This window comes from Martes martes, assembly GCF_963455335.1.
Source record: "Martes martes genome assembly, chromosome: X".
In the NCBI taxonomy this organism is placed as follows: domain Eukaryota; kingdom Metazoa; phylum Chordata; class Mammalia; order Carnivora; family Mustelidae; genus Martes; species Martes martes.
This window is the reverse complement of record NC_137897.1, coordinates 25,573,672-25,596,727: the sequence shown is the minus strand read 5'-3', so window position 1 is coordinate 25,596,727 and position 23,056 is coordinate 25,573,672. Positions and strand designations below refer to the sequence as shown.

The window sequence follows — 23,056 nt, the reverse complement described above, 5'->3', positions numbered from 1 at the left end:
TGTCTAAGTCCCTTTTGGAAATACACTGAGGAGTAGCATTTCGGGGTCATTTGGTATGCATGTGCTCAGCGTGTATGCATTCGGCCAGTTTTCCAATATGGTTGGACCAGTGCATATTCCCATCAGCAAAACAGGTGAGTTCTAGTTGCTCCACATCTTCCCCAAGCCTTGTATGTAGCTAAATTTTACTAACCATATCAAGCCCGATGATCTTCAAATCAGTGTTCTGACTTTTCCTCCCTTCTTAATGCTTTATTCTATTTACATTCTCTTCATCCTGGACTTTATCTATTCATTTTTGAAATTTATTCATCCTTCTAAGTTGCCCTATGGTACAATATGAGGTATAAATACATACGTAGATATACACAGACATGAATCCTCAGGTAGTGGCACCATTATCAAAAATCCTAGAGTCTTCCCTTTCCTCCAGAAAGGGTTGGTTGAAATCTGATTGGTTGAAAAGTAGAATTGATTGTATCCTGTAACCTGTCTTGAGTTCAACCTCTGCACCGATTCCCAATGCTACTTTCTTAATTCAGGATTTCATCCTCTCTCTCTGCCTTTTTCTTTTCTTTTTCAAAGATACTTATACATACCCCCCACCCCCACCCCCCGCAAAGGATCTGTTTTTCTTTTTTAATGAAGTAGAGTTGAGACACACAATGGTACATGAACTTCAGGTGTTCAACATTGCAATTGGACAAGTGTATACGTTAGGCTGTGCTTACAAGTATAGCTCCCACCTGTCACCAGACAATGCTGTTAGAATACCATGGATTCTGTTCCCTCTGCTGAACTTTTTTCCCCTGTGACTTATTCATTCCCTAACAGGAAGCCTGTATCTCCCACTCCCCTTCAGCCATTTTGCTCATCCTCCCTTAACTGGACTATTGCAGTGGTCTACTTGGCATACATTTCCATTCCGCTCCGTACCTTCTTCTCCATGCTCATTTATTCCCACTCCAAACCCAATTCTCTTTAAAAAGAAAAGTCTTCACAAGTACGGGTAATGCCAATTTTTTTCTTGTCTTTCTATCATAGGAGGAAAGGCTTCTAAGGGATGAGAACAAGTCAACCAGTGAGGATGTAGATTCCCACACTAGAGTATTGATAGTAACTCAAGAATGCAATTTGATATTCTAGTAGGGACAGTAGTATTATTTTTTAAGATTTATTAGAAAGTGCGAGCACAACCGAGGGAGGGGCAGAGCGAGAGGAACAGAGAGAATCTTCAGACTCCTGCTGAGCAGGGAGCCTGAGATCAAGACCTGCACAGAAGTCAGGCATTTAACCAGCTGAGCCACCCAGGCGCCCTGGGACAGTAGCATTTTCTGAATATTAACCTTCCTGAGATACAAAAGCCAATATTGGCCCAATTTCTTTTTGAATCCCAAAAAGAAGATAATCTGATTTTATAACACAGCAGTATGTTAACATTTAAAAATCTGTGCTTCAGTAAATTATTAATATGAGAGATTAGCTCACGGAGTCAGTTTAAGAAATTTGCTTCTGTTCTTCATATACTAACAAAAACATGCATGAAACCTGGTGATTTAAGCCTAGTTAACTCTTCATTGACATGTGTGTTCCTTAAACCCAATAGGCTAAACCACTCTTCCCTTTTGCTTCCTTTTTTAGGTCTGCTTCTATACTTAGACTCCATCTGATACTGTGTTTCCTCAAATTCTACCTCCTTCCCCCTTCACTAGATTCTAAGCTCCTTAAAGTCTACACCATATTTGGGTGGTCCTGGTTGTAATTATAATTGTAATCTGGTTACAATGCTGAAATTTTAAACTATTTCCCAGCCAATCCTCCAAACATTTTTCTCGGCTTTATAAATAGTAAAGAACAGTGAAAAGAGTTTAACTGATAGGCAAAGACACATGTAAGTGTCCAATAAATACATCATGATCACAGTCATCTAAAGAAACGAATTGGGCACCTGGGTGGCTCAGTTGGTTAAGCAACTGCCTTCAGCTCAGGTCATGGTCCCAGAGTCCTGGGATCCAGTCCCACATCAGGCTCCCAGCTCCATTGGGAGTCTGTTTCTCCCTCTGACCTCCCTTCTCATGCTCTCTCTCACTCTGTCTCTCTCAAAAAAAATAAAAAATAAAAATAAAAGAAACGAATTAGGGTAATATGCACAAGAAACTTAATCTGGGTACAGCACATGAAAAAACGTTCTCGGAGATATGTGAATAAAATTCCTTGCATTCATATTTTCCTTTTATCTCAAAAAAAAAAGCTTTGACAAAAATAAACCAGAGCTGGAGTACAAGCTTCAGCCTTTAGTAAATCATTAAGTGGTTAAATTGGTTTTAACCTCCATTTCCCCCTTTACGAATTCCTGTCCCTCCGTGTCTGTCCCTGCCAAGTTCTGATCACATCCTGGTTGTTGAAGGCCTACCACCAAGAGGACTTCTCCCTCGGGGTAGAGGGGATCTTTCTCTCCCACTGTCCCTGGCAAAACCAATATTCACTGGTTTTCTCACTACTCCAGGGTGCTGCTCTCTGACAATATGAACGTGAATACACCTTTTAACATGTGTGACTAGTATGGATATTTTCACCTCGGCCCCCCAGAAGGATAGCAAAAGGGTGTAAATTTTACTTCTATCGCAGGCTTGTGGTTACTGATTTATCTTGCAAAAAAAAAAAAAAATCTTACTTTAGTTTACCCACTACTTCCTTCTTAGATGTACAAAACAGAAGAAGGAAAGGTTCCTTTTGCAAATTGCTAAAAAGGCAAGACAAACTCTGAGCCTGCTCATTTCCCCTCATACAGCAGTCTAAAAATGGCAAGTGAGTGTCTAGGCTGAATTTTTCTTGTGCTGTGTTCCCAACAGTATTCCTGGACATACTGGGTTTTCTTTTAAGGAACTGTAACTGCACAACAGGCTACTTTGTATTAACACAGCGTCCCCCAGCCTTCAGATCGCTTTCCTAGTCCTTATGTCATTTGACCCACACGATGGCCCTATGCAGTAGTAGCTGAATTTTACAGATGAGTCAACAGAGCTCCACATGGGTTAAGGGACTGGCCTCTAAGGGGCAGAATTGGTCCAGGGCTCTGCCTTGCTGGCTTCGTGCCTCTGCCAGAATATGCTTGCTGAAGATTAAAAAGCTGCTTTTGATTCTGGTAGATATTCATCTCAAAATGAGGGGGAAAAAAACCCTCTTGTATCTTTATTCGGTATCATTTGAATATTAAATTTTTCTTACCTGTTTCAACTCAGGATGACTTCTTCGTTCGCTTAATTGACTGGTAATTCCTTTGTTTACTCCCCCCCTTCTTAAGAACGAAGTCATAAGTATTAAAAATGGTTACATTTGCATTTAGTATTTTTTTATGAAATTTGAGTGTTTCAGAATGGATAATTTAGGCAGGCATGTTTGTAGAATTTTGCATTTTAATTAAAAAAGCCTCAAAATGAAATGAACCTCTGACAGTAACAAATGACTACTTCTAAAAGCTACGTTGCTATTTGATATATGTTCACTGTTTTCTTGTGGATAGTAAGTCCTACGACTTGTTTCAAGAAAAGTGACAGTACTGAAACAATTAAAAGAGACAAAGCTGCTCTTTTTTAATCATATGCTCATAAATAAAACTGGGTTGTGAATTATTTCCAGAGAAGCAATTGACAAAGTGTAAGTAAATCACTCTAAGAACTAAAGCTGTCTTGCTTTTTTTTTAGAATGTTCAAACCAAACCTGTATCCTTGTCCAATTATGAATTTCCTTTGACAAATAAATATTTACAAAGTATGAAATATAGACTTTGTGTACTTCCTAAGGCCAAAGCATACTGTGAAAACTAAAATTTAATATTTTCTCTCATCTCAAATACACCAAAATAAGAACATAACTTAAAAATCATTCTCTCTTACAGCAGACTGTCCATTAATCACTCTTTAGGTAATATTGGTTTCATGAGTCTTCAGGTATAAAGAAAAACTGTAATTTCTAGATTGGAAAATCTGGGTATTTATGGATTTGAGGAAAACAGTAACATCTAGCAAAACAGAATTTTCTGTAAGCCCCATTATGAAGTCAAAAAGGAGAGAACTTTCAGCATCCCCCCATTTTCTTGTGAAAATTCTTTATGTTTTAAAGGGCTTGATTGGGTAGATCCAAGGGTTAATTTACTTGTGATCTGGGAAAAGACTGAGACTTGCCTTATTATTTTTTTTTTAATTTTTTTTAACTGGTGTGTGGGAGGAAGGTAGAAAGAGGCCCCAGAATGAATTCACTAATTGGGGTTTTCACCTGCTGTGAGTCTAATCGAAAACAAAGCCTTATTTGTAGCTGAAGAGGAAGGGAGATTATGCAGAGTGTCAGAATTTCTGCCTAGTTTTGAAATTCCTGTTATTTGGCACAATTGTTTGGGAAAGGCAGACAGATAGTTACAGCTTTAAGCGCTTGTTAAGGTAGACCGGGAATGCTGTCCTAGGTCTGCTGGAACCACCTTAACTGGTTACCCATTTTTAGCAGGAGGCCGTCTGTTTGCTTTACATGGGGTAGGCTATAGCTGGCAGGCTAATAGGTACCCGAATTCTTTCCCGGGAAGCAACCGCTGGCCCGTAAGGTTAATGAAGTGTGGCTTTATTTTCGTGAAGATGCTAAACTTCACATCTTTTCAGATGTTTGGTGTGATAGAGGTGGCTCTGGGAAGCTTTGAAAAATCTTATTAGAAGCAAACCACATGAGAGGGAATCTGAGTGCAACTCGATTTGGAACCTATTTGGTGAAATCTCTGGTTTGGATGGCAGCTGGCTCCGAGAACTTTCCTCAGCCTGGCTTACTCTGTCTCCCTGCAGGGGAAGGGCCTGGAAAAATAGGCTTTTGTGTGGGTCTGAATGTAGACGCCTCTTCATTTACTAGTTAATATGAACTGACTGGAGATTTTTACATCCAGAAGATGCTGGTTTCAGATGGATCTAAAGAGACTGTTACACATATTTTAATTAGTGCACCGTGGTATTTGCCCTAACTAGCAGTGACTCACCATCATTGTAAGCATTTATTAGATGTCCGATTCAGTGCTCACAGCTCATACTTGTACTTTGCACAGAGAAACATGGAATACTTACGGGTTTGCTAAATACGTAGATGGTGAAATTTTACTGTAAAATACCTATTATGCTTAACTGAGGTAGTACCTACATTCCAAATGATTTTTAGAAAACGATGCGAGTTAAACTTAAGATGGGCTAGGGAAGTCTGGGCAGTTCAGGTGGAGACTCCTGGAGCTAGAGGAAGCTGGCCCCTGGGGGGTGGTGAAGTCCCTCAGGGCCATCCCCAGGCAAGTGCCCAGCGCAAACCATTCCCCAAACCATTCCCCGTCTTTCTCCTTTCCCATTCTGCTCCTCATTTTGTATTGGTAAAACCTGGCTAACTCTGACCCTCAAGCAGCGTAAAGGGAACTGACATTTCAAACCAGTGGCTCCAATCCAGACATCTCCCCTCTATGCTCCGGGCTCAGATGCGGGACTCCCTTTTACATCACACGGCCACCTTGAACTCATCATGCTTAAGAGTGAATGGATCCTCTCTCCCTGGCCCTCTTCTGCCTGAACCTGCCCCCCTCCTCCTGACATTCCTGGCTTGTCGAATATTACTCATCCAGACTTGGGATTCACCCGAGAACAGAGTAACTCAACCCCGGCTGCCTGTGAGAATCTCCTTAAAAATTTCAGTGCCTGGGACGCCTGGGTGGCTCAGTTGGTTAAGCGGCTGCCTTCGGCTCAGGTCATGATCCCAGCGTCCTGCGATCGAGTCCCACATCAGGCTCCTTGCTCCGCGGGGAGCCTGCTTCTCCCTCTGCCACTCTGTCTGCCTGTGCTCGCTCGCTCTCTCTCTCTCTCTCTCTCTCTCTCTCTCTCTGACAAATAAATAAATAAAATCTTTAAAAAAAATTCAGTGCCCAAGGCCGATTAGATCAGAACTGCAGGGTGGTGAGATGCGGTGGTGGCCAAGCTTGAGGCCCAGGGTCCTAGGTCGTCCCTTTTTTCCATCGGTGTGTCTGATCAGTCATGACTCCTGTAGTGTATAACCTTATTATTTCTCCAGTCGGTGCCACTTCCACTGTTCAGATCGTCTTCATACTACAGTCCCCTTGTATCTGGTCTCCTAATTCCAGACTCTTCTAACCCAGCCCCCATCCATTTCCTGAGTGCTTTTTCTAAAAGGCAAATATGACAGAACCACACTCGTGCTCACATTCAGACCTTTCAGGACAAAAGTCAAACTCTGGATCGTTCTCAATTTGCCCACCTACTGAATCTCTTGACATTCTCTCCCAAGGATCAAACAGACCACTGAAGCTCTTGAAAAGAAAAAGCTGGGGGCGCCTGGGTGGCTCAGTGGGTTAAAGCCTCTGCCTTCGGCTCAGGTCATGATCCTAGGGTCCTGGGATCGAGCCCCCGCATCGGGCTCTCTGCTCAGCAGGGAGCCTGCTTCCCTTCCTCTCTCTCTGCCTGCCTCTCTGCCTATTTGTGATCTCTGTCTGTCAAATAAATAAATAAAATCTTAAAAAAAAAAAGAAAGAAAAGAAGCTGTTTGTGGCCTCTTTACCTTCACACCTGCTGTTACCACCATTTGTAATTGTTGATTTGCCTTTACCCCCAACCCACCAGAGTCTCCTTTTGCACCTACTGAGGAGGCTTCTAGAAAGAACTGTTGAATGAATGAACCCAGTCTTCTTTTCAGCTCCAACAGGCGGAGTTAACTTATTCCTCCTTGGGGGGTCCCCATTCAGCATCCAATTTAGTGACCCAGAGGGTGACTTTGACTGGATGGGTCCCTGTTTGGTCAGGAGCCTGGAAGAAATAGATGGTACATGCAAAAGTGGTACTTGAAAAGAATGTAAGAAAAAGGTTATTTACAAAAACCTGAGCAGTGTCAGGGGAAGAACAAGAGCAAAGGGAGAACCTGGAAAACGCTGTTGCTATAGAAATGCCAGCCCAGCTTGTGGCCGTGGGTAAAGGAACTTAGCCACTGCCAGGTCCAAGGCCAACAGGAGGGAGCTTGAGGAATAAAATGCAAACATCTCCCCCCTCCTGCCCTTTATCTCCCACTGTAGGCTTTTCCTCCTGGCCTCCCGTTGGCTGAAGGCAAAAGGAAGCCAAAGGGCACCCAAGAGCCTGACTGATGACATCCCCAGAGGCCCAGCCTCCTGGGGCGCAGAGCAGAGTGGAGAAGGGCAGAGAATAGAGCTGGAGGGGAGACTGAGGGGATATCCAGCACAGTCCCTTCCATCAGAGAGGTCTGCGTTTTTCTAAGCAACATTTTTAAGGGGTTTAAAGACTAGAGTTTTGGGTATGGAGGAATTTAGACTTCACTCTATCTCATTCCTTCCTTAACCCTCTTTGTAGCAAACCTACCCCCCTCTGCTGTCAGACAGCAGTGAGATTGCTTACGAGCACAGAAGAAAAAAAAAAATACAGATTTTCCCCTACAGTAAAGGAGGCCACATCTCCCCATGGCAGCATGGTAGAGTGGCATAGGCCTTGGAGCAAAACTCCCTGGTCCAGTCCTTGCACTGTCACATTGTCACCACAGTGTGAGCATGAGTATAGCTCATGGTAAGTTCTGGAGTCAGAATTGCAATCTGTCCTTTCTGGTGGCAGAGCCCCCATGTTCCTTTCATGTCTCTGATTCACACCAAAACAGTAATGACAGCTACTATAAACAACGTATTGTCATACATAGCATCATTACGGAATTTATATATGAAATGAAGATTTATAAATTACCTTTTCTTAATGCCTTTTCCTAATAAGCAAACTCATCATTTAACTGAAACCGACAATAAAATAGTTACTGTGATGTCCATGTCATTTCTTAATAATTCTTGGAGTATTTAATTTCTAAAATAACATCAAGAGTTGGGAACAAGCCTTCAAGTGCCTATAACTCCAGTCTAAAAAAGAACTTAAAGATGTATTTTTGAGGATTGCCATCTGTCAAATTTAAGAGAAAAAAAATCGGAATAGTGATTTCTTATTTTCCATTCTTTTTCATTGTCCAACGAATGGTTCCTAGTAGTTTCCCCAGTGAGCAGTGAGAAAAAAGACTTGAGTGTTTATATTTTAGAGAAACCTATCAGGCCTGAATCTTCAGTGGGTAATTTCAGAGTGTAAAACAAACAGATAAGACAAAAATAACGAGAACTGAGAAGCATGACAAAGCACAGGTGTGGCAAACCTTTAACTGATTGATTTCTGATGTGTACAAATGTCCATGCTGTGAGGTTTGTGTCTTTTCATTGAAATAAACATAAACAGTATTTAAGTGATTTGCCACATTGACACAGGGATTGGTCACTGATTAATAGCAAAGGCCACAACTTTCTCATCACAGAATACTAATCCTTCTTCCCCCACCAAGATAGAGGCAGACCTAGAATCTGCAGTTCCAGCAAGGGACAGCCTCACCCAAAGGGAATCCTAGTGTGCCCCCCTCAGACCATAATAGAAGCTGCCTCCACCACTCACTGGCTCAAAATTGCTAAAAGACAGCATTAGTAAGTCTCAATTTATGAGGCCGAATGCCAGCAGAAGCGCTTTATTTGCTTTAAAATAGCAAAAACAATCCTACCTACATGCACAAGGCTTTAGTGATAACGTTTACATTTTTATTTGGTTTGTCAATGGGAATGAAGAAACCTGGCACCCCCTTTCCCTTTTGTTCCTGTACTTTATTTTTTTTTTTGCCTCTTTTGTCATGCTGTAGCAGACAGTAAAGGGAGATTGATGTCCGAAGTCCTTTTAGCTCAAACGTTCTACAACGTTCTAACGTTCTATGGGGGTGGGGGTGGGGAAATGTTGAGCAAAAAAGAGGATATTTTAAGAAGAAAAAGGGGGGCATGTTTTCAACTGTAAACAGAAGTGGAAGGGATGGACCAGAAAAGAGAGTGAAAGGCAAGTAGTTGAAAGAAGATAAAAAGAAAAAGCAGGCCCACAAAATAAATGGACAAGAAGGGACAATGGAAACACAAAGGGACTTTATCTTAAAATACTCTGGGGACTCTACTGGAAGGTACTCTGTGAAGGTTGCAAAAACTTACTGTGCTAATGAAGGCCGTCTTCTTTTCAGAATATTTCCTCACTTGAAATAATTTTGCATAGTTAACCTGCATCGTCACATGACACACTCTAGGATTAGCAGTATTTGAACAGTCCCCTGCCACTTTTCTGATAAAATGTTCCATTGGAAATGGTTTCCTTTTTAGATTTCTCGAAAACAATACCAAAAGACCAAACCATGCCACACCAGTGTTGTTGGTGGTGGTGTTTTCTTTAGAGCCTATTAACCAGTGGTTCTCAAACTTCAGTCTGCTCTTTCTGATTCAGTAGGTCTGGGCTGAGACCCCAGCATTCTTACTCATCAAAAGTTCGCAGGTGACGCTGATACTGCCCTCCCCCACTTTGAAACCCACAGCCCTTTCACAAATACAAATGCTTCCTAAGAAGCTCATTTAGCCCAGGATGAGCATAACCTGAGTTTCATGTCCTTACAGCCCTACCACTTTAATCTTGGATTGAGGGAAAGCCAGGGCGGGGAGAACTCTGTGATTTTTTTCTCTCTCATTCTCTGAAAAAAAACAAAAAAAACAAAAACAAAAAACAAACTCTGAGCCCACACACTTAATTATCTGCAATGAGGTCATTTGCACCTAGGTCATTTATTTAGGCAACAAGTAGTCTTGCTGGAGGTTTTAAGACTGTGGTAGCAGGGCGCTGTGGGGCTTTTAGGTTCCTAGGACTACCTTAAATCTCTGCCTCCGTCGGTCTTTCCTCTTTCCTTTCCGTTTGGCGAGGCCGATTCCCCACTGCCCGGTCTCTGGGAGCCCGGGTTCCCAGGTCGCTAGGTGGGGGCGGAGCCCGGACCGGCCCCGCCCCGTCTGCCTGCAGCGCCCCCTCCCCGCCCGCCTGCCTGCCCGCGCCGGCTCCTCCGCAGTGCTTTCAGCTGCGAGCCTGGGCGGCGGCGGCGCTCGACTTTCGGGGAGCCCGGCGGCTCTGGAAAACTCACTCCTCCGCTCGCGCCTTCCTTCGACCGCCGAACCCTTGCAACCATGAGGGAGCAGCTCAAAGGGTAAGTGCATCACGGCCCCCTCGGATCGCCGCAGTCCGTGCACTTGTGGCACGAGCAGGGGGCAAACCCGGGCGGCCAAAACTTGGACAAGCGCAGCGGCGGGACGCCGGGCGGCCCGGCGTCGGGCAACCTGCCCCGCGGGTCCTTGCTGCGCCGCTGCAGGTGCGTCCCCCTGGGCTTGCCCCTCAGAGCCAGGCTTGCGGCGAGCCCCTTCCTCTGGCTTTGGGATGGGCTTGGAGAGAAAAAGCTGATTTCTCGCCCTACCCGGAGGGGACAGCGCGTTCTCCACGCGGGGATTGGGGCCGCGGAAGCTTTTTGCTCCTTCCCGGGCTGTGTGAACGTGAGCCAGACAGGCTGTTCCTAAATTGTCGCCCGACCTCGCGGAGGGAAGGGGCGCGCGAGGCTTTACCTTCCATTGCACTGCAAGTGCCAAAAGGTCAACTTTCTGCCTGATTTCTTCCGAGGATTCCAACTGACATTCCCCTTGTTGGCTTTTTTACTGTGTTCGTTCCATGCCCCCACGACTTGCAGAAATCAGGAAACAGAGAAAAAGCAATTAAAGCCCAGAAGTCCAGGATTTGACATACAGGGAGGATCAAGTGTTTTGTTATGGTGGTTTTTTGTTTTGCCCTCTGGGGTTGAGTGTGCAGTCATTTCTGGGTGTCCTTTTCTCGGGTTTCTCCAGGTGTCTGTGCTCGTCTTTAACCGAAGTTTGTCATTCCACATCTGATCTTGGCAACGAAAAGGGCAGCACAGTTTATCTCCGTTAAATTTGAAGTTAAGTTTGAAGCTGAAATTGAAAGGGTTCAGTTGCCTGACGGAGGCATAATATTAATTACCAAATGCTTTGACATCATGAAAAAAAAAGGGCATCCGATTTACGTGGGGACCCTAAGTCTTTAAGTGAAATCTACATTCTTCCTTGGCCCGAAAGCTCCTCTTGGACTCCTTGCTTTGTTATCCCTGTCACCTCTCCTGGTCACCCCCCATCACCCTTTCTCTTTTGCCTGGGTTTTTTATTTCCTTGTGCCACATCCCCTCTTTGCAGGATACAGTTGCTCTTGGAGAAGCTAGAGAAGCAAATGAAAAAACACGGTTATGTGAAAGGTCTCTGACCCTTGATCACCATGGAATTGGTTTCAGACAGCGTTGTTTGATCTTGGATCGGACACAACCCTGAAGTGAAATTGCTTTGGCCAAAGTTGAGGGTGGGTGGGATTTAAGCCCAAAAAGCAAATAGAGGGAGGACAAGTAACAGCTGGCACAATCACGGAGGCAGTCATCTTTGGCCTGCCTTGAGCCAAACGGAATAAAATGTTAAATATCCCAGGGAACAAGAAGCGGGGACGAGAATAGGATTTATGATGCCCAGATTGACACCCATCCCCCCCAATCCCCTCCACGGTAGCAGAAACTTTTAAATATGTTTTCCCATTCCCACCCTGCCGGTATTCCAGCAGTGCAAGCCAAGTTCAACATTCAGCATGCAAATGCCAAGGTTCCTCTAGAAAAAGAGTCTGATCCCCAGATTAAAGGGAAATGATTTTGTGTGTGTGGATCAATGGGTTCCAGATTATATATGAAGCCAAACTCTAATCCTCTGCAAATTGCAAGGGAACGGTACCTTTTTATACCGCTGCGTAGCGATTAGTTTCCTCCCCGGGAAGTAGTGGAAAGGTACTTTTTAAAAAGGCAACTGTTTGGAATATTTTCAGTACCCAGTAACAGTGGTAGCAGAAGAAATCTTATTTTAATTAGGCAACTGCCATCCCCCCCCCCAAGTAGAAATTTGTTACTTTTTATAACTGTTTAATGTTTGTTTTTAAGAAACTAAAAAAGCAATTCCAATAAGTCTGATTATTCCAGCACTGACAGCAGGAACAGCTCTGAGGCAGTTATAATAACCTTGCACACTACTTGAAACTAAAGAAGGTGAGAGAAAATTTAAATTGTATGGTAGGAAATTAGGTCAGCCCTGTGCTCAGTAGAGTAATGCTTTAATTTCTTATTATTGACAAGTGGGTGTTGCCGGGGTCTTTTGTCACATCCAGTGGTTTGGTATTTTAATTTGCATCTCTTATCACGACCCCAAATAAAAGGGAAAAGAGAGATTATTGTAGTTTGTACACAATTTGAAAGGAGGGGAAGTCAGTTTGTAAGGCTGCTCCGAGAGGCATATCTGATACCAGGCTTTGGAACCAGCAGGGCCAAAATCAGTAACATGTTTTAAAGCTTTATAGAGCATCTTAAGGATTATTTACGAAACTTGTCTCTGTGTTAATGGGCATGCAGAATTTTGATCTACGTGGAACATCATTATTCTCCGGAGATTGACCAAAGATGTGCCCGTGAACTTGTGAGCAGGTTTCAGAGTTTCCTTTTTGGTTGGGCATGGGATGTGGAGAGCACGTTTCCGATGTGAAAAGTGAAATTAAAAAAAAAAAGGGACACTTACCAAGAATGGCACCACCCACGGCCCCATCACCAGCTCCCCTGCTGGGCATTTCTTTCTGTGTTTTCTGTACATTCCAGGTATACACCTGAGCTGATTCACCACTGTTTTTGAAGCTAGACACAGAGTAATAAATATAGCTGTAAAATCTCTCTTGATCACTAGCCAAAAATGGGCTTGTCCTATAAGGCAGGATGTAGATAGGAGTCTCACAGATTTGTGTCTACGGTGGATTACTGTCCATATTCATCTTTCTCTTGGGAGGGGGTTCAGTATGTCTCACGAGGGCTGTGAATTCACCACACACCGAAAACACCCACACGCAGTGAAGCGAACATTTGGTTCATCTTATAGTTCCCAAAGAATCGGAAATCATTGGAGCTGGGTTGTCAGTCGTTCTCAGCATTAAATGGTGAGGAGATTATTTTTCTGTTTGTGAGGATTAGTCACACCCTTTATTCTTTTCTTCTTTCCACTTGTGTTCCCTTCTCTTGCTTGGTTCTGGTTTGCAGCTGAAGTGAAACTAAGACTGTGCAGATGAAATCCCAGTCTGTTTTCTGGTTACTTGGCATTGCTTGCAAAGAAAAGGCTTGCGTGTTGGAGGGCAAGGAGGTAAATTTATCTAGGTTATTCAAGGCCTCCCACCCAGTATCGCAGGTAAGTGGGAAGATGAGCACTTATAAAGGCCCATATCCAATAACTGGTAAAGTGGGGCTCCAAGCAGGGGCTCAGACTTTCTGCTGTCATCAAGCAAAGGAAACTGTGGTTAAACTAAGGACTCACGGATGAAAACAATTTTGAAAATCCTTCTCACCATTTTGACCCACTGGAATAAATTCCTTAGAAAGGTAGAAATGTCAGTAGATTGACCATCGGGAGGTTTGTTTTAGAGCGAGGCAGCCTTGTCAAGGGCGGGGGGGGGGGGGCTCGCATTCACTCCCTGTGGGATTCCCTGTCGCTCATATACAAGTTTCTCTTTTCTTTGGGAATTGCCTTTGGCATGACTCACGCAGGCACAGTGTTCTTCTTCCCCTTTGAAGTCCATTACAGATGCTGCCTTTTCAGAGCGCTTGTCTGTGCTTCTGTTTGGTCAGGTTGATCAGCTCAGACAGACGTTTTCCTGCCCATCTACTATGGAAGATGCTACAGTCCTCCCACACAGCATGGAGATGGGACTTTATTGTCATGCATTGTGGGAATTAAGGGCCCATATGTGTGGACACACGGGCATCCCCCCCCCCTTTTCCTTCCTTCCCTCCCTCCCTCCCTGGTGTTCCCATATGCATGGCCTTGGGAAATGACAGAGGCCTAAACGCAGGGTGGTCTTTCATTGCTGGGCACTTTCCGAGCTGAAAAACACCCGAGAACAAGCCAACACTTTTTCCACGAAGCTGCAAGCTGCAGCCTCCTTGTGCTGTGCATATAAAGTACCAGTTCCGCCCACCTCTTCTCCAGATCAGAAACCGGCTTGGTTGTGGCGCTTCCTAAAACCCCCGAAAGCACGGACTGCGTGCGTGTGTCTTCAGCTCTCCTTGTCCTTTAAGACCTGGACGTTACTCTGGTATGTTCCCTCCACTGAGAAGCCCCTCTTGCCCTCCTCACATGAGAATTGTCTCTGTGGAAGAGGAAACCAGAAATGAACGTGTGTGCCGGAGAGACCGAAACAGCCCCTGGCAAGTCAGCATTGTCTCGGAACTTTCTTACCGGAGTCTTTCCTCTTCCATTCCTGGATGGCAAATATCAGAGGGGATGGTCTTGGAAGGTGTACAGTTTGGGGAATTTCCACCCACTTTGTGACATTTACTATCGTATTTCACAAACCACAATAAGTATTTTCTCCTTTTAACTTTCTTTTTAAACAGGTAATTCACAGGGAGTGTTGTGGGTTTTTTTTGTTCTCTACAAAGGCTCTTAGGCTTGGCCAGCAAGGTGGATCCGCGTCTATAGTGTGAGCAACTAGATAAAACTCGCTTTCAGTGGGTGTCAGTTTGGGGGCCACAGAATGACCAAAGGAGCCATGCACTGAGCACCAGAACATGCTGGTCACTGAATCCCTTCACTCTCCCAAGTGAGGAGGCCTGCCCCAGATTGTGCAGTTAGTAGGGCTCAGAGCCAGAATCCAGTCCTCACGTTGAAACTCTGTGCTGAGGTCGCTTGACATCGTTGCCCTCCCCAGACTCTTCTTTCTGTATGAGGCATCTGTCCTTGGTGTTCACCTTGAAGTGTCCCCATGTAAGTGGTTTCTCTTCCCTGCAGCCCCCACCCTTCCCCTGAAGATCAGGAACAGGCTGTGCGTATGGCTTCTGTAATACCTGTGTTCCGGGCTGCATTTTACCCTATCAAAGCCCATCATGTAATCCCTGAAAATGGGAAATACGATGCTTTGGGGACCTAATGTAGATGGGCCAAAGTAAGCAAAAGTATATGTGGTTATCTCTCCCGGATTTATTCGTGCAACCGAATTAGGAACAAAGGTGTTTTGTTCTTTTTGTGGCCAGAGCTGATAGCTGGCAACGACACTTAGCCGAACTTCAAGAAATGGGAGAAAACTGTGAATGCTTCATTCAGGCCCAAGTAAATATAGGAAAAGGTGGGCCGGTGTGTGGAGTACTGAGGGAAAAAAGGCACTTGAGAAGGAAGTCATGGGGAGAGGGGAGGTAGGACAGATTGGTCGGCCACTGGCTAGACCTTAAGCCGAAGTGAAATGCCGTCATTATGAGTATGAGACCTGGATATGGAGAAGGAGGAGTAATGGAAAAATGTCAAGGGTGGTGAATCAATGTCCTGTGTCTCTTTGACAGGGTTGAGTAACCCTTGTCAGTGTCCTTTCTGAGCAGCCTACATTGGCCAGGCGAAGAAATCCTGGTTTTTGATTATTGATTATATAACCAAGTCATTTTATAACAACAGAAGCACAACCGACTTGTGGGTGACAAGAAGAAATAAATTCTGGTTCCCAGAGTGTATTCGTGTTGCTTTTCCCTTTAAGGGCCACGGTAGCAGCCTCTCGCTGCTTGTAAGAAACATTCTCAACTGCGTGGACCGAAGTCCTTTGAAGTAATGTTGCCGAATGAACTAGAAGCAAACCGTACTTTTCTTTCCTCCTTTCCTTCACTACCCGTTCTAAATTCTAAATTCTCTCTTTGTATTTTCTGTTTTAGCCACGAGACCCAAACAACTTGCTGGGACCATCCCAAAATGACAGAGCTCTACCAGTCTTTAGGTAAGGACATGGCCACGTTTGCTCCAGGTTAAATGGCAAGTGACTCACAGGATAAAGGGCTCGTTGTGTGCACGTTGTTGGTTGTCTAAATCTGTCACTAGATTGTTTAAAGGGGGAAAACGACACCTTTCTACCCAAAATTGACAGCTTCCTTTTTCACAGAGGTTCTTTAAAAATAAGTTTTAGACTGTCATCGATTCCTGAAAATTCAATATACCTGAGAGGGCCAAAGGTCTTTGTAGTTTTCTTTGCTGCATAGAAGGATGGAAAAAAAAAAATACTTGCAATTTATGGCAATTGTTTTTCCCACCAAGAAAGTAAACTGTTGCAAGTTGTTCTTATCGATTTCTTCCCTGCGAACTCAAGACAGCACTTTTGCCAAACCACAGGTATTGTGATGGGAATTTTCTACAGTCTTTTCCAGTGCTTATAATTCCCAAGCCCATCAGGTCATCCATGTGAACATTTAAAAGATTTCTCTGCTGTGTCTTGTCTTGTTTGTGTGAGAGTCTGACAATTTTCTTCCCCCTCACAACTGGGAATTTCTTGAACAGACACACAGCCTCCAAATAAGAAGAAGACATAAGGGGCGCCAGGGTGGCTCAGTGGGTTAAGACTGCCTTTTGCTCAGGTCATGCCTTGCATGACCTGCTCAGCAGGGAGCCTGCTTCCCCCTCTCTCTGCCTGCCTCTCTGCCTACTTGTGATTTCTCTCTGTCAAATAAATAAATAAAATCTTAAAAAAAAACATACTTCTTTTAATGCTTCATGAAAGTACACTCTGTACCGTTTTAGATCTTTGGAGAGTAATCTGAAATGAATTATCTTACATAGTAACTAGTTGTTGTTTGTGTAATTAAAGAAATAAGTCTTCTGTACTACTAAAACGATTTTTAAAGTCTGCTTCTTTGTGAATGGTTGTATTTGTAGACTAAAATGCATAAGGTGAACTCTTGGGGTTTAAATTATGTGACAGTGCCCATGGGAATCAGGGTGATCAGACCAATTTTGTGCATGTGTGAGCACACGTGTGTGTATGTGTGTGTGTGTGTGTGTGTGTAGCTATTGCTGACTTGCTGTAATAGGTTCTTATTGGTTAATGAATTGAAATTACAGCAATGGGGTAGGAGACATTATGTATTTATTTAATTATTAAGATTTTATTTATTTGACAGACAGAGATCACAAGTAGGCAGAGAGAGGGGGAAGCAGGCTCCTTGCGGAGCAGAGAGCCCCACGCTGTGCTTGGGGTAGGAGACATTAATCAAAAAATTGTTTTCCCAGATTTTTTCTAATTATACATGAGATTAGTTCCTTCTAGAAAATCCAAAATATACAAATAAAAAGCTGAAAAACAAAAGACGTCTCTTATAATTCTGGCCAGATATATCATTATATTTCAATTAATACTGTATCATTTTAGTTTAGCAGTATCTATGTACATATGTGTAGGGTGTGTGTATGTGTGTGTGTATGCATTGCACATATGTATACAACACTTTTAAAAATTTTAAGAAAATTGGGATCAGCTACTCTTTAAGTGTTATATTATCAGCTCTTACAGAATGTTTCTGGCTTACAGTGCTGCACTGTTTAGACCACAGGTGGAAAACTTAAATGCTCATATTTTGGCAAATTGAGAGAGGTTGGAGGCCTCATCTGAAGTAGGCAGCAGTTTTGTGGGGCAAGCAGGCCGTCCTAGACCAGTGCTCTCAGGACTCGTTATTTTTCAAGAGAAATGAGAAATCTGTCGATCAAGAGCTAATTTGAACTCGTCTGTGGGCCTCCTAATTATAACCTCAGGTTTACACCCATTCAGGCCACTTGTAATGTTTTATCTCTAATCAGAGTGACTTGTAGTTATAATATTTGAACTTACTTTTGCTTAGAAATCTTTATTATAGAATTAATAATTCAGGTTTTTTGAAGTTTAAAAATATAGGCAGGCTAATAGACAAAAAAGAAGAAAAGGCAAATCCTCTGTAACCCACCTCTTAGAGTTAACTAATACTTAAAAATCTAGTAGGTAGCTTCAAAAATTTCTTTCTGTATATACATTTTTACAAAAGTTGGATGGTTCTGTTTTATAATCAACTTTTTTTCACCTAAAGGTAATGTACCATGGCCATATTTCCATTTCATTACCTTGTATTCTCTACTGGTTTGCTTTTAATTGCTCTGTAATGAGAAACCACAAACGTGGTTGACAAAAAGCTAATTATGAACTATCAATGAGTAGATGTTTGTACTTTCAGTAGGAATTAAATACACCTTTTATCATCATATTTCTGAAGTTTTCTCAATAATTCAGATGTGGTGGTACACTCCAGGCTGGTAATCTGGCAGGATTTCTGACCTTGGGCAGATCACCTGACTTTGGGAGATAATAGAATTCCACATTTGCAGGGGGATTGAGAGCTCATTAATTACAAGCTTTTTTTTTGATGAAGTCGTTTACTGATACGATTCACATATCGTAAAATGCAGCCACCTTAAATAAGTGGTCACCGGGGCGCCTGGGCGGCTCAGTGGGTTAAAGCCTCTGATTTCAGCTCAGGTCATGATCCCAGGGTCCTGGGATGGAGCTCAGCAGGGAGCCTGCTTCCCTCCCTCTCTCTCTCTGCCTGCCTCTCTGCCTACTTGTGATCTCTGTCTGTCAAATAAATAAATAAAATACTTAATAAATAAATAAATGGTCACTTCCAGTGTCCTTTGAAATTCTGCTCTTAGCTCTCCCAGTAATAATCATCTTAGAAATTAGCTGGTGTTGAGGGGCGCCTGGGTGGCTCAATCGTTAAGCGTCTGCCTTTGGCTCAGGTCATGATCTCAGGGTCCTAGGATCAAGTCCTGCATCTGGCTCCCTGCTCAGCGGGAAGCCGGCTTCTCCCTCTCCAGCTCCCCCTGCTTCTGTTCCTCTCTCGCTGTCTCTCTCTGTCAAAAAAAAAAAAAATAATATTTTTTTAAAAAAGAAATTAACTGTTGTTGAAATTTGTCTTACGACTTTCAGAACTAGAATTACCAGTGTTTGTGTTACAGTCAGATGTTAACAGGCTAATTTTTATCCAAACAGAGACTCATTCAATAACATCTTAAAAGTGTTGAGAGCACACTGTGTGTGCTGTGCATTGAACATGTATGCAATCGTTGTGGGCTCTGGAAGGTACCGACGTCCATATTTCACAGGGCAGTGAAGTCAGGTGCAAAGATACCATTTATCAGGGCCACACAATTCTCTGGGGCTACACTGGGACTTGCTCAGGGTCCTCTATTAGCATTTTCCACTCATCTCATTGATTTTTATTAACTCAGTTAATATGCCCACGTGGGTTACTGTGTACCCGCTACAAATATGTACGGACTGACGGTTTCACCCGTGGATAGAGAGTGACTTGAGTAGTATTTCTGGAACAAACCATTGCATTTCTACAGATGGTACAGTGGGTTCCTAGACAGTAGGCACCCTTCCTTCCAGTGTTGGGAATGGTGGAGTTTGTTACATGTGGTGGAGTTTGTTACATTCTATAACCCTGAGATGACCTACAAGATTAAGTGTTATTTCTGCCCTCATCCACCCCTTCCAGTGTTTCAAAGTTGAAATACAAGTGTAACATACTAAAAAGAAACCTTTCATTTCTTTTTGATTTTTGTATATTGGCTTATCTTTTTTACTCACAAGATAGCTCTTTAGGTCCGAGTTGCTACTTTGAGCTCTAGAATAAGTGTTGGAAGCAGTCATTTGCACGCAGTTCATGGAAGGTATCATGAAAACAAAATTGCCGTGTGGTTGGGTATGTTCAGTGTTTTAGACGATATAGGTCTGAAGTAGTACCTCACCGTGGCGCCTGGGTGGCTCATCGGTGAACCATCTGCCTTTGGCTCATGTCATGATCCTGGGGTCCTGGGATGGAACCCCGCATCGGGGCTTCCTGCTCAGTGGGGAGCCTGCTTCTCCTTCTGCCTCTGCCCCTCCCCATGGCAGCTATAGTGATTGACAGTATGCAGGAAACAAGACACATTTCTTAAATATGCCCACTTCTGAGAAGACTTCCATCCTCGAATTGGCCCAAATCCCCAGCCAGCCTGTTCAAGGCACGTTTGTTACCGTCCCTTGTCCCCAGAGCATTCAGGTGTTCTCCTGCACCCTCTCCCTGAGCTCTGGGCAGCGTGCTGTTAGAGACTGAAAGCATTTTGGATGGACTGAAAAAGTAGCATTTGAGCCCTGAGTGATGGAAGGCTAGGATGTTACTTCAAATGGTAATATTTGCATTCTCTAGTTAATAGAATGATAGGTAGTTTTCTTTGTGATTTTCTACAATGAATGGATATTACTTACAATTAGATGTTTAGCATAAAACGTTTCTTCATCATTCTCCACTCCTTAGTGTCCCTACAGCTGTAACCGATTCACTAGTGAGAACCCGTGACAGAAAAACAGCGATAGCCACACACATACCTCCCTCACACATCACACGTACATGTATAGAATTGATGTTTAAGTACCCCAATTCCATCGGCTTTGTCAGGTAACTTTTAATACCAGGAGATCGCCTCATGTGTTTCAGTTTCTAAGTACGTCCTTCCACACACACACACAAGCAGACCTAAAGATTTTTAGTGATAGAGAAGACACGCCCAACATTTTTATTAAAAAAAAAAAGGGAAGAGATTTAATTTCAAATTATTCTTAACAGATCTAAAACAGCTTTCTGAAGTGAGCTCGTATCAAATGTTAAAAATATTTGTGTTTTCCTCTTTTAAGGCTGAGTTCCTGCTTGAAAAATTCTAAGTTCTGAGGGCAAAAATTGTTGGAGTTCCACACTAACACACAGCGGGGCATTATAAAGAAATAATGTAAATGTTCACAGTGATGACCTGACAGTCATTAGGAATTTGAGGATTGGAAGGTCTCCAGAAAATTTTTTACACAACATTAACAGTTTGGCAAAAGTGTGGTCTTGTTTTCACAAGGAGGAAATCAATAAGAACAACCTGAAAACAGTTTTCTTTCAGCATTTTTCTCTGACTGGCCAGTGTGGTGGGGTGAAGGGTAGGTCTATAAAAAAACCACAAAGTTTTCTGTATCTATTTTTATATGGGCCTTAGTATTCTTATCTTTATAATGAGAGTATGGGACCAAAGTGTCTATGAATTTTGTTTATTTTTCTCTTAACTTTGGGCTGAGGTAGAACAGGTTGTTTCTAGAACTTGCTGTGATCATAATTTTTCAAGAAGCACCTTCAGCTGACTCTGCAGACAGATGTATTTCTAAAAGTTGAATCATTCCTATTTTTAAAACTATGCATTCTAGAAAATAAACAACAGGGAGAATATCCTGCCACCCATCCATGTCTTACAGACAGAATGAGGCAAGCTATTACCAAGTACGGATGCTCTTGAGATATTTCCCACAAGACCTGCTGGGCCATCCATTTGTTGTTCAAAAGGCATGTTCTTCATCATTTCTTAGAAGCAATAATAGGGCCGATAAGCGAGGTGAATTTCAGGTTTCCTTTGGCTTCTTTACAAATGCAGTGGAAAGATCGTTGTTCCATTAGGTTATCTTGGCAATTCAAAAACCTGTAAATCTTTAAGTCTCTAAAAAGCATTTACAAAATCAGTAGCTGTTAGATAGTGATGTGCTCTGGAAATTATTTTGAAATACTAATATAGGACTGATTTATGTGAAGTGCCATTAAATGATAAAAAGCCTGTCATTTTTCTCACGATTTATATGTGGGTTCTTAAGTTTGTCGCTGAAATGTTTAAGTAAATATTTTTTTAAAAGCCCCCACCCCCACAATATGTACTGCTCAAAAATTCTTGAAGAAGGTATTTCTTAGTCTGTACTACTGGGGATCTCTTAATTATAAATACAGGAAAATCCTGTAGTCCTCTGCATGGTTCCCTCAGGAGCTACATGTGGGTAAAAATAAGATAATATGTAAAGGGAATGAATTGTGCAGCTTGAGGAGGTGAACTGAGTATTTTTTTAAGGATTTTTTATTTTATATATTTGACAGAGAGACAGCAAGAAAGGGCCCCTGAACTGAGTATTTCTTTCTTTTTATTTTTTTTAAAAAGATTTTATTTTATTTTTTAAAAAGATTTTATTTATTTATTTGACAGACAGAGATCACAAGTAGGCAGAGAGACAGGCAGAGAGAGAGGGGGAAGCAGGCTCCCTGCCGAGCAGAGAGCCCGATGCGGGGCTCGATCCCCAGACCCTGAGATCATGACCTGAGCTGAAGGCAGAGGCTTAACCCACTGAGCCACCCAGGCACTCCTAAAAAGATTTTATTTATTTATCTGACAGAGATCACAGGTAAGCAGAGAGGCAGGCAGAGAGAGAGGAAGGGAAGCAGGCTCCCCGCCGAGCAGAGAGCCCGATGCGGGGCTCCATCCCAGGACCCTGGGAGCATGACCTGAGCCGAAAGCAGAGGCTTCAACCCACTGAACCACCCAGGTGCCCCTGCACTATTTCAAACCATTTGCTTAAATCCAGATGCCCCATGTGATCTGATGTCACATATTCCAGTTTCCTTTTTTATGCATCGAAGCCCCTTTAACCACGAGGGTTTCCTTGAGGATTGGTTCTCATCCTTTCCTGCAATTCTGGCATTTTTTACAAGGATCTCGACCTCTTACCCATTTCCAAGTTCTATAACCCGTTCTCCAGCATGATGCCCACTCAAAGGATATGAAAGCTGTCAGTTTTGAAAAAATGGATGTATGAACATTTTAGGAAGTCTTAAGGAAAGTGGTCCTAAAAACTTTCATGATTTGAAGACAGTCCATCAGCATGTGGCCCTTAGCTGGGATCTGTTGCCTGAGGAGAGCTTTGTGATGTTAAAATGAGGGCTTTGTGGTCCCTTGAGTCTGAGGCTGGTGGGATTCTTCAGCAGCACAAGTAAAGAGGACTAGATAAGTCCCAGTTAAGTCAAGAGGCTAAGAGCTTCTTCAAGATACATGAATAGCATTATTAATAAATGAGCACAACTGACTGATAGAGTTAGGAACACTCCGTAGGAATCCTGTACATCTTTGCTCTGTTGGTCCAAGAGGAGGGAATATCATTGAGGTTTGCCAGCTCTCCCTCTCTGTTGATAGGCTTTCTACATTCCATTAAGTGTTCCCTCCAGAGGATGCTCTGCGGTTAGGAGCTGCGGGATTCTGAATGACTATGAATTCCTTTTGCATCAGGAGCTTGTCCTAATGCTTTTCTCAGCATATTATGTAAACCGTTCTCAACTAGGCTACTCAATATTTAGCATATTCTCT

At 43.0% G+C, this 23,056-nt stretch overlaps 1 protein-coding gene across 4 annotated transcripts in view; it reads left to right on the top strand.

The window, feature by feature from the left end:
* Positions 1-23,056, top strand: part of DMD (dystrophin) — a 2,068,501-nt gene that overhangs the window by 1,913,605 nt on the left and 131,840 nt on the right. For 2 of the 4 annotated variants that reach the window (XM_080795194.1, XM_080795193.1), the window contains exon 63: positions 15,718-15,779. In XM_080795194.1, the coding sequence (XP_080651320.1) occupies positions 15,718-15,779 (62 nt within the window). Of the gene's footprint in view, positions 1-9,965; positions 10,105-15,717; positions 15,780-23,056 lie in introns of those variants that run through there. The other 2 variants (XM_080795196.1, XM_080795195.1) reach the window with 2 other exon arrangements.